Source organism: Hibiscus syriacus, unplaced genomic scaffold (genome assembly GCF_006381635.1).
Source record: "Hibiscus syriacus cultivar Baekdansim isolate YM2019G1 unplaced genomic scaffold, ASM638163v2 tig00112107_pilon, whole genome shotgun sequence".
NCBI classification, from domain to species: Eukaryota; Viridiplantae; Streptophyta; class Magnoliopsida; order Malvales; family Malvaceae; genus Hibiscus; species Hibiscus syriacus.
In genome coordinates this window covers 189,883-207,049 of record NW_024063254.1, presented here as the reverse complement: position 1 = coordinate 207,049, position 17,167 = coordinate 189,883, and the positions used below count along the sequence as shown (strand labels likewise).

General features: G+C 35.2%; 3 protein-coding genes and 1 non-coding gene across 4 annotated transcripts; 2 read left to right on the top strand and 2 right to left on the bottom strand.

Annotated features, from left to right (window-relative positions):
* Nucleotides 1–839: 839 nt before the first annotated feature.
* Nucleotides 840–3,846, top strand: LOC120174458 (protein NRT1/ PTR FAMILY 4.6-like). Its single transcript, XM_039181298.1, has 5 exons — nucleotides 840–904; nucleotides 996–1,101; nucleotides 1,333–1,550; nucleotides 2,221–2,661; nucleotides 2,745–3,846. The coding sequence occupies exons 1-5, from the start codon at nucleotides 902–904 to the stop codon at nucleotides 3,705–3,707; spliced, it is 1,731 nt and encodes a 576-aa protein (XP_039037229.1). The 5' UTR covers nucleotides 840–901; the 3' UTR covers nucleotides 3,708–3,846.
* A 693-nt stretch (nucleotides 3,847–4,539) lies between these two features.
* Nucleotides 4,540–4,612, top strand: TRNAA-AGC. The gene has a single exon. It is a non-coding gene; the product is annotated as a tRNA-Ala (tRNA).
* A 511-nt stretch (nucleotides 4,613–5,123) lies between these two features.
* Nucleotides 5,124–6,717, bottom strand: LOC120174454 (mitochondrial outer membrane protein porin 1-like). The gene is made up of 5 exons (XM_039181295.1): nucleotides 6,595–6,717; nucleotides 6,414–6,509; nucleotides 5,932–5,993; nucleotides 5,560–5,786; nucleotides 5,124–5,467 (listed from the first exon to the last, which is right to left on the bottom strand). The coding sequence occupies exons 1-5, from the start codon at nucleotides 6,635–6,637 to the stop codon at nucleotides 5,161–5,163; spliced, it is 735 nt and encodes a 244-aa protein (XP_039037226.1). The 5' UTR covers nucleotides 6,638–6,717; the 3' UTR covers nucleotides 5,124–5,160.
* Nucleotides 6,718–7,491: 774 nt separating this feature from the next.
* LOC120174470 (18.1 kDa class I heat shock protein-like) lies at nucleotides 7,492–8,065 on the bottom strand. The gene is made up of 2 exons (XM_039181302.1): nucleotides 7,965–8,065; nucleotides 7,492–7,805 (listed from the first exon to the last, which is right to left on the bottom strand). The coding sequence occupies exons 1-2, from the start codon at nucleotides 8,062–8,064 to the stop codon at nucleotides 7,492–7,494; spliced, it is 414 nt and encodes a 137-aa protein (XP_039037233.1). The 5' UTR covers nucleotide 8,065.
* Nucleotides 8,066–17,167: the final 9,102 nt, after the last annotated feature.

Sequence of the window (17,167 nt, the reverse complement as noted above, 5' to 3'; positions counted from 1 at the left end):
CTTAAGTTGTTTTGGATTGTTTAGAGTTTTACTAGTTCTGAGAGATAATTAAAGTTTAAAAGTAATCCATCAAGTTGCATAAAGCTATATTGTATTTTTCTTTATAGTTTGTAGAACTGCATGTTGAGATATTCTGAGGAGCTCATATCCTTTGTGTATTTTTGGGTGTATGAGAATGCTAAGACTACAAAACTAGAACTTTAGACCTGGAACTTAATGCTTGTCATTGGTATTCTTTCCCAATCTACAATGATCTTGTTCTCAATCTCTTTTTGCCTTTTTTCCCCTTTACGAATTCACTATTTAAGGCTTACAACTAATCAAATGGTTAAGGGATAGTTGTTATCTTTAGAGGTCTCGACTTTAAGTACGACGTCTACAGAAATATTTGGACGTTCATTGTCAAATGATCAAGAGCTTTTCGAACAAATACTACCTTATAATCGCCAAGACTACTTAAAAAAATAAAAATAGAAAACATAACATGTATCAATCATCATAACAAGTGTGCAAACAAGTATTGATTCCTAATCTGTCATGCCTTCCATTTTTATCCTCTATCTTCCATTATGATTCACAAAAACCAAGTGATCTTAGATAAGAACACACCTCCACTAGTATCCTCTCTCTCTCTCTCTCTCTCTCTCTCTCTCTTCACTTCTTCAATCTATTTCCATGTAATACAAATTGTCAACACGGAAAATGTAGGAAGGAATGAGTAGTCTTTATAATCGGGTCTAGACCTTTCTCTGAAACTTGGACCACATATTTTCTTTGTCTATATAAATGACTCAAGCCTCTACTACCTTTTATTCAAGAAATTCCCCTTATGAAAGTATTCTCAACCAGAGAGAGATCCCCCACTTCATTTCAAACACAATATATAATAATAAAAGTTGCCATGGTGTGTTCTTACGTTCTGATTCCTTTTCTTACTTTATGTCCGGGCTTTGCCACTTGTTTCTAATCCAGTTCTTGGTCCGACGTCGTTGCAGGAAGATGGACGACAGTTGAACACATGGGAAGGGTATGTGAATTGGAGGAATAGACCTGTCATGAGAGACCAGCACGGTGGCATGATTGCAGCCTCCTTTGTCTTAGGTCAGTTCTTTGTCTTGTACATGTCTTATTTTTTACGTTAATATCGCATTAGTTATTTTTCCGATAATATCGCGTTAGTTATTTTTCCGCTTATGAATTCCTAACATATTTGCTATGCTTTTTGTAAGCTTCCAAGGTCATACAAAAGTAGACAACTTGGTTTTTGCTAAACCAACGGTTTAGATATTGTAAATTCAATAGACAACTTGTGTTATCTTTGTTATATTTTAGTGGTGGAGATACTGGAGAATCTGGCTTTCCTGGCCAATGCGAGCAACCTCGTGCTGTACCTTTCCAAGTTCATGCACTATTCTCCATCTAGCTCTGCAAACATTGTTACCAATTTCATGGGAACGGCATTCCTGCTTGCTCTCCTTGGTGGCTTTTTATCAGATGCTTTCTTCACCACCTATCGACTCTATTTGACGAGTGCTGCAATAGAATTCGTGGTAAGAATCTAACAGTAAAGATTGAAACATGATAATCAAAAAAGCACAAAAGCTGTTACCAGCTGGGGTACAAGTTGGTAAAGAGAACACCTAATTAGCTTTCTCGAACTATGTTGCTCCGACTCGTATTTTTGTTGAAGTACTCGTATTTAACCTCCAAGGATCCTCCAAATACAAGTAAAAGCATAAAAAAAACCCCGCACTCGAGTCTAATTAACACAGTTTGCAGGTCCTTTTTTTTGGTAAGGTGTAGAACACAGTTGAGGAAATCATCATCTGATTATTATTTCAAGCAGGATGAAGCATTCAATGCTCCATTCATCTAGAAGCATGTGTGAACAATACTGCAGTGTCTCTAGGCCCACCTGATGATGTCCCTACCTGCAATTAACACATTATCAATTGGCTCGCCAAGACATTGCAAGCCTAACCAATAATGACACTTGAAAAAATGTGGTGGGGAATGTGGGAAAAAGATTGAAAGTGTTAATTTGGCCTGTACTAGCATTGTGCCGGCTTGGTCCCACAAATGAATCTGCCTTTCCCTTAGAGAAATCTGATTGGTGGAAGAGAAAAATTCCCAATCTAATGAGTCCGCTTCAATTGAATTCAGATGGTAGGGACTTTGTGTTTTCTTTATTCTCTGATATTATTTACTTGACTTTAACAGGGCCTGTTAATACTCACAGTGCAAGCTCACATGCCTTCGTTGAAACCACCAGTTTGTGCTTTCACAAGCACTGAAATCCCGTGCGAGAAAGCCAATGGACATAAAGAAACCATGTTATTTATCGGCCTTTATCTAGTGGCACTAGGTGTTGGTGGAATAAAAGGTTCACTTCCCCCTCATGGAGCTGAGCAATTCGATGATACCACACCGCAAGGGAGGAAGCAGAGATCGTCATTCTTCAATTACTTCGTTTTCTGCCTTTCTTGTGGAGGATTAATTGCGGTGACATTCGTGATATGGATTGAAGACAACAAAGGCTGGAAATGGGGCTTCGGTGTTGCTACTGTGGCGATACTGACTTCAATCCCCGTTTTCCTTCTTGGCTCTCCTATTTACAGAACAAAGATACCTGCTGGAAGCCCCATTACAACAATGTTTAAGGTAGAACTTGAACGAATAATTAAGTCTACAAAAAGCACTGCAAGTTGCAAAGCTAGAGCTTGACCAATTGATATCTCCAACAGGTTTTATTTGCAGCAGTTTACAACAATTGCAAGTCTAAGAATCCAAATAATGAAGTCATTGGCATGGAGACAACTACGAGTCCATCAACCGATAGTATCGAAACCGGTAAAGAAGAGAGTGATGCACAGGTGAAGGTCCCAAGTCAGACTCTTACAGAGGACCTCAAGTTCCTAAATAAAGCAATCGCAGAAAAACCGGTTAGCCCGATGTTACAATGTACTGTAAAGGAAGTAGAAGAGGTGAAGGTAGTGCTAAGGATAATCCCAGTTTTTATGTGCACTATAATGCTCAACTGCTGCCTTGCTCAGCTCTCTACGTTTTCTGTCCAACAAGCAGCCACCATGAACACCAAGATTGGTTCCTTAAAAGTTCCACCAGCTTCTCTACCCGTCTTCCCTATCATCTTCGTGATGATCATCGCACCGACCTATAACCATGTCATTGTTCCATTTGCCAGGAAAGTGACCAAGACTGAAATGGGAATCACTCATCTCCAGAGAATAGGAACAGGGCTGATTCTATCTATCGTTGCGATGGCAATGGCAGCTCTAGTGGAAATAAAGAGAAAAAAAGTAGCAGTTGAGTCGGGACTACTCGATTCTGCCGAGCCTCTACCAATCACGTTCCTCTGGATAGCTCTCCAATACCTGTTCCTCGGATCAGCTGATCTCTTCACCTTAGCTGGAATGATGGAATTCTTCTTCACCGAGGCCCCAACAAGCATGAGATCCTTGGCCACTTCCCTTTCTTGGGCTTCACTTTCCATGGGATACTATTTCAGTTCAGTCCTTATATCAATAGTCAAAAATGTCACCAGCATCGTTCGACACACAACGTGGCTTGCAGGTAGCAACTTGAATCACTACCACCTAGAGAGGTTCTACTGGTTGATGTGCGTACTCAGCGGTCTAAATTTCTTCCATTACCTCTTCTGGGCAAACCGTTACAAGTACAGAACTTGAAGCTCGGCCAATTGATCAAAGATTCGAACTTTGGAAATGTCTAGAGGCGTACTAGTTGTTGTCAACCGAATTCATCAGATGTACAATCCATATCATGTGAGTGATTAATGCCATTAGAGGGGGACATGAAAGTCATGTACAAACCAATGAGCTAATAAACGAGTGAATAATTTGCCATAACACATATCTTGCTTACTATACAAGAGAAACACCATACCTCCAACAAAAAATTATTCGCCTACTATACTTGTTTATAATAGATATAATAGTATTATCGTGTCGAACATATAATTTTATGAAATTATTATGTTTTATGTAATTAAAACATAGAATCAAAAGGGAAATCTCAGCTTATTCCCTGTTTGATTGATCTGAAGAAGCAATCTATGTTGAGTATCTGAAAAATGGGAAAATATTGGAATAAATGAATTGTTGTAGTCAAATACGACTAACATATTTGGTTGTGGTCCTGCAATTTGAATGTACTTCCCTGGTAATTGACAAGTCGTTTTTCCTTGCTTTCTAGGGAATTCAGCAATTCAACATTAATTGAAACATTAACACTTGCATGTGTCTACTCAATTCTGATGTACACAAAAACAACACATTCGCAACTTGCAAGGTGAATAAAGAAGATAGAAAGAACTACCCAAAGAGTTAAAAAATGAAGTAACCAGTTTACTTGGCAACGTACACATAACTAGTGTAAGTCAGGAACGTGGAAAATTGAACAAAATAAGTAGCAGCCCGAGTTCCGATCAACACACCGTTTTGGCTTTCAGAAAGTTTGTTTTATATATCATACACTTAATGTACAGTTCTACAGCGAACTGGGGATGTAGCTCAGATGGTAGAGCGCTCGCTTAGCATGCGAGAGGTACGGGGATCGATACCCCGCATCTCCACTTTTTTTTTCATTCCATTATATTTATGGACTTTGCTTAAAGAGAAGCATTAGTTAGGGTTTTCATTTGCTTTTTCTTTCCTTTGTAGAGGGATAATGGGTTTTGATGTTTTTTGCCTGTTTAGTTGGTTCTTGGAGCCTTTTTCTCTAGTAGTTATGGTTTTCATCCATGAGCATAAAAGAACATGAACATGGTACACGTATTAAAAAATATCTCAAATATGATTGAAAAAATTGATATAACACCAACAAAATATAAACACAATACTCCAATTGCCTGGTTGATGACTTCCTCTTTCTGCAAATCTTGTCTCTTCTCCAAAATGAACACTTCTTGTTGACTGCAATTGTTTCCACAACATTAGCAGCTGCATGATGAATATAGCTTTAACTTCTGATCATTGAAGAAACACCCACCAACTTTGATTTTCGTTTCACATTATTTATCAGTAATACAATGGAACCTGTATGCATATTCCCACTCATTTCTTAGTTAATACTGTGTTTTTTTTGGCAACAAAATCAACCGAGTATAATGGATTGGATATTCTAGTTCTTGACAGCCATTGAAACTCCAATTCTTGGAATACTATTATGGTCCCTTAAATCCAGCTCCCCGGAAACGGAGACATACAGCTTTTGCCAAATTTCCTGCCGAAGAACGCCACTGACTTTGCCATCGGTATTCATTCGGGCCTTAACCAATGTAAACGGTAGCAGTGCATGCTGCGCTCCGAGTGTAAGCGTGGTTGCCTCCTCCGACATTTTATGCTTCAACTCGGCTGCGATTCCGGTCCTGGTCGGGGGGTTCAGCGGATGGTAAACTGATGCTTTCAAGCTGTCGAAACCATCACTCCTGCATTGTCCACAGATGCTAAGGTTTTCAATACATATATTCTAACAGAAATTAATTCTGTTTTCTTCTCTAGATATATATTAAATGCTCACAGCGTCAAGGAAGCAATAAGGAAGGCACAATTCAAGCTAAAACCAGTACTGAATTGGTTGAGTGTCCTTCTTGTTAGATCGATGCCCACGTCGGCTCCGAGAGAGAAAAAAGTGCTTCCTATTACACCCGAGATGTTTGCTACAGGATCGAATCTGTTTTGATTGTTTGCCTTCATTCCTAATCCTGCACTAAACCCCACATACTCACGCAAGTATTGCAGTTCTGCCTGTTAGGTGCAATCACCATTGCTGTAAGAATTAAGCACTCTGCATACTTATAATAGGATCATATGATCATATCTTATATTTATTGTGCATTACATTGTTAAAGATTCAGGTGACAAGTGAAGTCTAAACATATTACGTACGTACCTTGCTCGAATCCGGAATAATAACGCTAAAAACCGTGTTCAATCCTGGTAAAACCTCTTCAACTGTAAAGCCAATAAAAACTTTGGAAGTCAGGAAATGAAATATGAGTTGAATTTCCTGCAAACAACAACATATACTGAGTAATTCTTTAGCAACATGAGCTATTAAGGACTGCTATTTGTTATTCGGTACAGCTCGGGTAAGGAAAACGGTTGCAAATACCGGAATTCAAACTCCAATCTACTGAATGCTAGCTATCACCTAACGGTGCGTGTTGCATGACACTGATAGATTCACTAGTGTAACTGTTGATTTCATGTGTCCACACCATCTCCGTTGTGACAAGGACAGGAAAATTGATATGATGAACTCAGAAAATTCTATGAATATATATATATATATATATATAAATGGCCAAACGGAGATCAGATACCAGAAAGCAAACTTGAAAGATCAAAGAGATTAAGGGTGAGAAAAATTACGTTGACATGAGAAATTGAAACTCCAATCATAACTTTGGTCGCGACCCTGTAGTGGTCGGTGTTGTTCAGCTTGACCATAATCCTTGTAAAGAACATCTATCAGAAGATTCAGAATGGTAAGAATGAATGAAGAAGATCAAACAATTTCTAAATCTGCATTAAACAAATGTTATAACCAAACCTCTAGCTTTTCTGCCTATGGCAAAGTATAAACCAGGATTCATGATAAAATATGGTGTTCAATCTTTTAAACACCGGATTTGAACTTGTATATTAAGCTGGTTTAATATTAAAATACATATATTTTAATGTTCCAGTAAAATATATTGAGAAGAATGAGAAGAATGTGCCAAAAGGGAAGCTTCCAAAGTAGTGACAAACAAAAAGATACCCCTGTATATGACGAAATTTCCAGGAACCAATAATACGGGTCCATGGAAAATGGCAGGCTAAAATCACCTCTCTCTCCATCTGGGATTTGCCTTTACTTTTGTTCCAAATTCAGTGGCAGCTTAATATGGATATACTATTTGATTTACTTTTCAATGGCACAACCCAGGTAGGAAAACAGGTTCTTCTACTTTTCAAGTTGATTATAATCATTAGACATTCAGCAATTTATGTCATCTTTTCAAGATACAGTAATAGATTTTTTTAACTATATTACTTGTGAATTTGAGGTGAATAGTGTATAATCCATCGAGTGGTCTTGATAAAAGAAAATGTTGTTCTTCCTAGAAAACTCTGGTTTGAATAGACTACTCAAGAAAAAATAATGAAGTGGATAAGTGTCAAAACACAAATTATTTTCAAATTATCGATTTTGACATATATATATATATATATATATATGAAGTTATTGCGAGTTGCATTAATAACATTGTATGATGATAAATTTATGAACAGACATGTAAACCAGATTGCTGGTTTGATCCAAACCATCGAGACACAAGAACCCCCAAAGAAAATGCCAAAACAAACGTTGCGGTAACATTGTTCTTAAGCAATTTGATAGCACTCTCCAATATTCCCCCCTCGTTTCCCATCTCATCATGTTCTTCAATAAATTGATCATCACTTAACTTGCTTCGTTCTTCATTCTCTGGATCATGGCAATCTCTCTCTTTGATTTTCCCCATTGTTGATTACTTCTTGTGAATGCTTTTCTGCAGTGATACTGGTCGTTTTCATCTTTTCCTATTCTCTTGGGAAAAGTGAGGCATAACGTTTCACCCTCAAAAGATTGATCGATCTTATTCATGTCTAGATTGTCTGCTAATTTCAAAGCTTGCCCGAAATATATGGATTTCTCAGCATTCACTATTCTTTCTCCACTGATTGTCACATAGCCTGGGTAAGCAAGCCCAACCATCACGTCCTCCTTTTCGAAACCTATATCAAGAAAAATACGACGTCGAAAGGAGGAGGAAGAAGAAGAAGAAGAAGATGAAACATGACTTGAGACAAGATATCATTAAGACTTTTAGTTTGTCTCTAGGATATACCAAAGGCATAAAAGGAAACATAGAGATAAAAGATGTTGAATTGTACCAGGAAGATGAATTAATAGATAATGCGCCATGGAGTCTTCAATCCATTTCACATGGGGAACCAACTCTTGAGCTGTTCTTGTTCCATGAACATCACCCATTATTGAAATTTTTAACAAATGTTCTAAATGAAGCATGATTAATATATGTAACAAACATTACAAGGTAAAAGAAATTTCCGGTATTTTCTTTTTATTTCTATTGATAATATGTTTTGGTCTCCTAAAATTTATAAATTCAATCTCTAACATAAAATTCCACGTTCATTCCAGTGAGACTAAAAAAATACTAATGTACATATGTACATCATGTCATTCAACTTTTCTTGTGAATGTGAAAGTATTGCATCTTTATTCCAAACTTGGCCCATGTTTGGACCTTGTTGTCTTGTTTTCCTACAGAGTTTATGTAACACCTCAAACCGATGTGGGTAGCCCGATCCGATTCGGGAAGTCACATTAGGGCCACCGGAGCGACCCACCGTAAAAATAGCGGAAATTTTAAAACTTTTTATCAGAACATGTAAACTTATAAAATCATTTACCACTATTTAAAAATAAAACAGATTTCCAAACTCGTATATAAATCAAAATACAATTACATGCCCCCTAATCACAAGTACCATACTCTACAACCACGCCGGAAGAACTCCCTTACTGAAGTCGATAGATGCACTGGTACAATTGTTTTAACCTGAAAAGGTGAGTAATAGAGTGAGCTTTGGAAAGCTCAGTAATACAAAACAACCAGATGATGCTACATGACATGTAGATAAATGGAAAGCCATATAATTTCCTTATTGAATCATACGTATACCAGCTTGCAGAATAATTTGGGGTTCCATTAAAAGTTCATCGAGTAGAAGCCATGAATCTCAGTTCATAAGAAACCTTTCAAAGTATGACATTTTCAGGAGATCGAATAGGATGTCTAGTGTGTTCCAACAGTATAATAAAATCATAATAGGTACAAATCATAGTCCAGTAAATCTCACAATTTCGTAAAAGAGTTTAACTTTTGAAAATCATAGTTTAAACCCTTTTCTGGTACACCATCAGTAGTTCCCAAAAATTATTTTCCATATAGCTTACTTTATGCACATAGCAAAAAGAAAGTCGACTTAAGGATAGGCTATGAAGCTTGTATCCTTAAGCCTAAGTCAATAAGTCCATATAGCTTACCCTAAGCACACAGTAAAGGAAAGCTGACCTAATGAAACATCTTGGGGCCCTCAAGAGTCACATTAGGCCCATTTAGCTTGATCAGAGCTATTCCATCGTAATTCAATTCCAAAATTCAATTGCACCGTGACATAAATTCCATAAATCCAAAAACATGGTAATCATATACCATTTCAAAACAAAAATTAAATAGCAGCCATATTCCATAAATTGTCACATTAAATTGGTGCATCCATAAAACAATAACCAATGAATTCAGTGTACCACATATTAAAACCAATAAAACAGTTCAGTAATAAGTAGGGAACACACTAGAGAATCCAAGTATTTCCAGAGGCCATTGTAGTTATCATTTTGGATAACATGAAACTTATGAAATTTGAACGAATTCCTGGAACAAGGTTCTATTGAGGAGAATCGATTACTAACCGATCTAGCCAGACATTTAATGTTGATACATTAGAATCCCACTATATTTTCGTGTGCTTTAGGAAAACGTTCAGGAACCTTTATACATAATAATTCTAAATTCAGATTTACTGCGAGTGATTCCATTACCCAAACAATCAGGGGTATTCAGGAATATACTTTAAATTCATAGGATTTCAGCCCAATTGAACCAAATGAGATATTCAGAATCTTTTCCATCTGCGTTACTTGTTTTTTTTTCAAACATGACCGAAGTGATTTTAGATGAAATATAGAATCGAAGATTCAAGTCATTTACAATCTACGACTATCGATCATATTATCAAACAACTCGAGTTACACAACTCTCAAACTGATGCATGTCAACAAGTCAACTCATTATCCTTCCAGTGTATTCACTCTTTAATACCATAGTGCAGATCCATAGATCATCCCCATAATCATCACTGAATAAATCTTCCAACGGTCTTTATTTCATTTCCACGTTTCAACAATATCAGGAAATACTGACGTACTTGATCCATGGATCATAACCCATAATGACAATCCATCATGTAAGTTCAACAGTGTTTCCAAACTCATCAAATCACCTATTTAATCCTTAGTCATTGATGTTACTTAGTTCGTTTGGTAAGCAAGTCTATCCCGATTACTTTAAAGTTTTCCAGAATAATTCAGACGTTTCTGAATTTCAAATACACGTTGTACTTCATTTCATTTCAATTTATTCATATAATAAAGTCATTCTGGTATTCGTGGTTGATTTGACTAACGACTACCCACTTATTAGTACTGTATGCGCTCTAGAGTTGAGCTGCGCCAAGTACTTCCAGAATTATCATCGATCCAAATTTGAGAAGATGAACAAACATTCAAGTGATACTTATATCATTCAGGTAATTAACGTTGATTAATCACTTAAGTTGCGTTCCATAACTTTTACTGGTAGCACAACATCCATGTTTATTTGGATTTCTTAATTAATCCAAGACATTTACTTATTCTAGGTCATAAGGGCATTTTGGTCATTTTGGTGCTTAACATTTTTTTCTATTCATTTCAAAGCTTGAGTATATCCATTCATTCCTGAGCTTGGTGACATTCTTGAGTCATTTCCATTCCAGGGGTAATTTGGTCATTTTATAATTCTAGAATATTTCAATCATTTCCTTCCATCCGGTCTTATTATTTAATTCAATCTTATCATTTACTTCAGTCCTTTCGAACAATTCTGTCAGCAGAATACCTCCGTTAAATTACTCTTCAAGTATTTACTCCTTATTCGAATATTTTCGGGTCAAGTGTCTTCTCAGATTTTACAAACGGAATATTATAAATTTTTCTGTACAAAGACAGGATCTTAACAATTAAATTCGTACTTAATCGAGTTAAGTACAAATCCTCAAAGTACTCTCTCATTCAGGGTCAATTCAGACTATTTTATCTCTCAAGGGCATTTTCGTAATTTCTTAACCAGATAAATTTCAATATTAGCTCTTAACGAAAACAATTATAATTTAGAGATCCTATGATCAATTGTTTTCCCGAACATTCTTTGATTTTGAAATGATTCCTTCACAAACTCTCATAGGATTAAAACCGGTTATCCATAATTTCCAAATAAAACTAACATTTCTTATGCACATCAGTAGTATATCGGATCAATATCTTTTCAGAGTTATTAACCAACTTCCAGTGGCAATTCTTATCATTTTCCAACATAAGGGTAATTTCGTAATTTTACCATATCGGAGTATTCTCATAATTTTTCATCCAAGTATCTTTAACATTTAACCCTTGATGATATAAAATATAAGTTACAAATCCAGAGCTGATTTCTTTATCACCAATCACAAACTTGTAATTTAATTCTAACAATTATCAATCTCTTATCTTAGTCATTCGATCCGTATTTAGTTACAGAATTTCTACCACATTCATATCGAGTGAATAAATTATTCAACTCCACAAAAGTGACCAACATTATCTTATTCATACATTTACCAATATCAACATGTTCCATAAAGCATAAAGAGGTAGTAAAGTATTATCTCGATTTTCCGTGCCATATCGATCGACCATTTAAATTCCATTTGAACGCCCTCGATCTTTAATTTAACTTCCAATATTTTCCTCACGATCCAGGCCATCAAAATTATTAACTCGTATCCAAATAATTTCCCTCGCCATAAAGATAGCTTATTAGAATTTAAATAATAATTTGGAAACCCAATTTGTATAATAGAATACTTGTGGGTTACTTTAATAATTAATCACTAAAATTAGAGACTGGACCAAAATAATTTACACTATTGGGCCGTAAACAAAAACTAATGAAAATTAGGAGACAAGGCCAAGTTCTTACCATATGCTTCTTCGAAATTCCAAGCTGTAGGTGGAAATCAAATAAATTTGGCCCCACATTTGACATTGGAGATTGATAATGATTTGAATAGCCATGTGTTTGCAATGAATAAACAAAATGATAATGGAATGGTCTCCACGGCAAATGCAACAATTGAAAATGCATTGGATCCCACGACAATTTCAGCACCGAAAGTAATTGATAATTCATTGGCCCCCACGGCAATTGCAGGACCGAAAGTCACATTGGATTTTCCTTTGTTCGAGTGATTGCATCGTCCACCTCTTTTCTCACTTCCTTCTCGATGTCCTTCAACTCTTTCTCAGAAGCTAGGTTATGGGATAATATCAACTTCCTAATTCTTTCAATTGGATCACGCTCATGCCTAACACCACTAATCTCATCACGTGTTATATAGGTACTTCCAAGATCAAACATGGAGCGACCATGATACCTACAGGTGTGTGTCCATTTCAAGAATTATTGGTCCACTCTTCAAGGCATGTTCTTTAGCAAACTTGCAAGCTTGCTTCACAGCGAGGGCATACATACCATCCACCTTCAAACCATGAACAAAATCCACACGTTTGTAATACGCTGGACTCTTCGAGGCTTTCCACTCGACTGGCCCCTTTAGCTCTGAAACGAAAACTTCCAGCAGGGTGTTACCACGGCCCATGAATGTGCAGTGATCACAATAGGTGGTTAAAACATAAGGTATCCATAAACAATTATCAAAAACAAGTTCCCAAGGGCCGTGGTGGTGTAGGTAAGAACCCATAGGTCTGTTCACACATTTACTTGGCTGAAACTGGAGGTTTGAATATGAGGTACGGCGGATTTTTTTAAGGTGGATATTCGTCGGAAACAAGATCGGTCAGAGATGATGAACATCCTGCGATGAAATGTGCATTCGATGAAGAAGAAGAGAGACATGGAGGAGGAGGAAGAAGAAGAGAGATATGGAGGAGGAAGATGAGAAGGAGCAATAAATGTTGTGGAGCCATTTTCTTTCTTTTGTCAACTAATTAAGCTGTGAATCAACAAGTAGGAAATAAAATAAAATTTCCTCTAAGCTGGAAAACGATAGATTCAAGGGTGGCAATGCATTATCCTTAATTTATTCTCATCTCACCCAACAATTTGTCCACTTCTACCTACTCTATCATCCTCATTCATAATTTTTTTTAATTAATTTACCCCATAATTGGGGTGTGACAGTTTATTCTTTTTACCGTGCTTCAAGATTTTTCAATGGGGTACTTGATTATTTGCCAAGGGGACAAGTAAAAGTTTTTGTTGGCGACATCAGATGAAGTGTGTTATCAAAACTTATTGGATCCGGACAGGAATGGTGGAATTGAGGGACAAAGGCATAATTTATTTTTAGAAGTCTCTTTGCAGATGTGTTCGAACATGAGATCTCTAAAAATAACAACCATCTCTTTAATTATTATGGTCCGTTTAGTTAGATGATGTACATCTTGACTTGTAAATCATTATTTAGACTATTAAATGGTTAGATGGAAAATACTCATAATGCAACCAACGAGTGTTGGCACAAGTGGTTGAGATTCAGGAATTTGAGCTTGTAAGGACAAGTTTGAATCCCACCACCGTCACTCTTAGTGGGCAATCTGTAAAGTTCTATGTAAATCACAATTGGATCTTAGGTATTCCCTAGCCCTGGACTGAGAGAGCCACCATTGACCTAAACTTTTGTGTACAAAAAAAATACTCATAAAGCATATTAATGTATATTATTGATATATGATTATAGATTTATTAACATTTTATCTTTTCATATTTTTCAAATAATTATTTTATTATAATATTAGTATTCAATATGTACATGTTTATAGAGTATGTTTGAAAATTAATTGAGTGTAATATACACTTGTGAATTTTTTAATTTATCACCATAATTCATAGGTTTATGTAATTGAATGCCTTCAATTACCGTCTACAATTCTTAGAGGATAGATGAGAATTGAGATAATTATGCGTGTAATTACATTTTTTAATTAATAATATTTTAAATTTTAAACATATATTATTGTGTAATTACAATTTTTTTTCTTAACTATTCGTGCAATTATGTTTGGTCTCTTAACTATTTTTTTCTTCAACATCATATCTAATGTTATGCTTTAATTTTATTTTGATTATTCACCTATAAAAATTAACGGTGATGTTGACGTATCAAAATAAAATAATGTCATGTCATCATTGACAAAATTTAAAAAATATTACGTCAACAGTTTTGTTAATTTATTAACGGTCTTCACCATCTCCTCCGGAAAGCTCGCAACTCGGCTACCTTCTTTGCCGGCTTCATCGACGCCGTCACTGCTCCGCCGATCGTGATCATCACTCCCTTCATGATTCTCATGTTTGCTTTGATTTTCACCATGGTAAACGTTGGTCTCCGTAGGAACACTCGTATCGCCTAAGCCATGTGCAGCATGATTTTCTTCTTCTGCAACAGATAGCTTGGGGACTGTAATGTGAAGAAAATCGCCATCGAATTTCCCACTGACCTTATCCGTATCCGAATTCTAAGGCAATGGAAAGCTTTGCTCGAAATACATGGATTTGTTGTCGTCAACTATTCTTTCTCCACTGATTATTATGTGACCGGTTGAAGCTAGCTCAAGCCTCAGGTGCTCCTTTTTAAAACCTTATTCAACACAACACATGAACATCAATATATATGTGTACGGTAATTAAATGAAAATGAAAGATTTTGAATCGTACCAGGAAGATCAACGAAAAGATAACTGGCCTTATCGTCATGAGTCCAATCAGAGGAAGGCTCAAACTTCTGAGCTACACGATGACCAGAGCGTCCTTGATCTCCAACGTTAGCCATTGATAAAACTGTTTATGGGAACGCGGATAAGCAAATTGCTGCTGCTTTTACTGGGTCTACTAAAACAATCAAGATGTATAATTTTTTGAGTCTAATTTCTTCTCAATCTATAAATGGAGGTTTATAATTTCTTCATATCAACGTTCGTCATTATATGGAGGTTCTCGTGTTTTCACTTTATTACGGCTTTAAAATTTTGTATTATTCTTAATTTGTGACTTCGTAAATATTTTACTGGAATTTTAAAATTTATAAAATATAATTGATATTAAAATTCTATGACCTCATGAATTTGGTCATAATGTCTATCCAAATATTAGGGTATAAACATTTTATTATGTTTCTTAATGGACGTATTTGTTTTATGTTTTGTTGCTTATGTAATCTGTGAGGTTGCTGTCAGGCGGGTATGTGTGAGTATAAACGGATACGAGATGAGTGGTGGATATCTAGTTGGATAGTAAGTGTGGGGGTGGGGGTGGATTTGAGAATGTACCCATATAGACGGGTGTGAATTAAAAACTTTTACTCGTCGTGGATAGTGGGTAGGTGATGGATATAAAAGTATTAAGTGGGTATGGGGATGGGAGAAGGGGTATTCATACTCATCCCGTCCGATTGTCATCCCTAATCTAGCTCGAATCTTGGGTGTTACATGTATTTACAAAATAAGGCCTAGAGGCCTTTGGGTTTTCAAAACCTGAATGGGTGTTTTTGGTACTTTGATTTTTTTTTTATCTCTCATTTTTGGTACTATGATTTCAAAACCATAGTTGTCTCCTAAATATTGTAATTGGGCCGATGGAAACCCCAAAACGAATCTATTGACTTGCAAGCCCAAATTACTTTTATATTTCTATATTTATAAAATAAATTAATAATTTTATTAAAAAATCAGCACGGATGAAATCCAGCATCTCTAATGACGCTTTCAAGATATCTTCCAAAATTTTATGAAAAATAAAACCCTAATATATATTAATTTCTCTTATTTAAAAGCTATTTTGTCAAAAAAAAAACATATCATGCGTCGGTAATAGAAATTCATATAAGACAAATTGTTTGTATATCAATATTCATAAATAAATAAATAACAACTTAACCAAACCAAATAACATAATTTAGAACAAAGTCAAATAATTTTTTTTATGAATTCTATACATTTCACCTTAACAATTTCCCTATTGTTTATGCACAAATACACATACGCATAGACGAAAGGAACTCTGAGCTAAGATTGTTTGAATAAAAGTTCTCAACGTATACAAATTTATATATAAGACAATTGACTTTGTATATAAACTATAATTTCTGAAATGTCGAAACTTATGTGCATATCCCGTTGACTTTTTTTGAATTACATCACATGTCTTACGAAAATATCTACAAATTCTATATATATATATATTCATATAGGTTTATGATCTATTTTCATAATGTAAAACTCTTTTTCTTTACATAGATTTAGGACCGTTTGATGAGTGAAAATAGACGGTTGAGATTAACTCATTTTTTCCTAGCGAATGTCTTCTCGTTTTCTACTTTTAATCTCAGTCGTCTCTTTTCACTCATCAAACGATTCTAAATCTATGTAAAATTATAAAGTTTTACATTGTGCATATATAAAATAAGATCTAATTACACAATGTAAAATTTTTTAGTTTTACACATATTTAGGATCGTTGAATGAGTGAAAATAGACGGTCGGGATTAATAATAGGAAACGAGAAGATATTCACTGAAAAATAACAAAGAGTTATTCTCAACGGTTAATTTTCACTCATCTAACGATTCTAAATCTATACAAAATTGAAAGAAAATATATTTTCTGAAAGTGGATCCTATCCATATATATATACACGTCTTAATTAGAAATAGTCAAATTCTTAACATACAAATAGATGTTTTTTTTTCTTTAAACGAATATCCAGTGATTAGAACTTGTTTAGAAAGTTGACTTCATCATAAATAAACAATTAAATCGATATTAATGAAAAATATTATATAATTACTTAACGGTTGCGTCCATATGCAAAATCTTACTCATCATTGACCTTAGACTTTTATTATTTTCCTTGTTTTTTGTTTGTTATGTGAGTTTGTTAGAGTGATGAATTTCTAAATTTACAAGGAGACGAAAATATATATTTTTAATAGAAAACACATAAAAAAATTTAAAATATATGATGATTTTAAATTTTCAGGGGACAACTACCCCCACCCGTCCCTTTGGTCCATTCCTAGCTATAAACATATGGGAATACTTAATTAATTAATTATCCTATTCCTACGTGTATATATTAGATTCCTCCACTTAAGAATTTTTCATTATGAATAATTTAAGTTGGGAAGTATAC

Excerpts from the sequence above, each read along its gene's own strand:
- LOC120174470 (XM_039181302.1), bottom strand. The coding sequence starts at position 8,064 with ATGGGTGATGTTCATGGAACAAGAACAGCTCAAGAGTTGGTTCCCCAT. Across the intron at positions 7,806-7,964 it reads TCTATTAATTCATCTTCCTG|GTTTCGAAAAGGAGGACGTG; the intron begins GTACAATTCAAC and ends TTCTTGATATAG.
- LOC120174458 (XM_039181298.1), top strand. Across the intron at positions 1,102-1,332 it reads TGCAGCCTCCTTTGTCTTAG|TGGTGGAGATACTGGAGAAT; the intron begins GTCAGTTCTTTG and ends GTTATATTTTAG. Across the intron at positions 1,551-2,220 it reads GTGCTGCAATAGAATTCGTG|GGCCTGTTAATACTCACAGT; the intron begins GTAAGAATCTAA and ends TGACTTTAACAG.
- LOC120174454 (XM_039181295.1), bottom strand. The coding sequence starts at position 6,637 with ATGAATCCTGGTTTATACTTTGCCATAGGCAGAAAAGCTAGAG. Across the intron at positions 6,510-6,594 it reads CATAGGCAGAAAAGCTAGAG|ATGTTCTTTACAAGGATTAT; the intron begins GTTTGGTTATAA and ends ATCTTCTGATAG. Across the intron at positions 5,994-6,413 it reads TTTCAATTTCTCATGTCAAC|TTGAAGAGGTTTTACCAGGA; the intron begins GTAATTTTTCTC and ends TTGGCTTTACAG.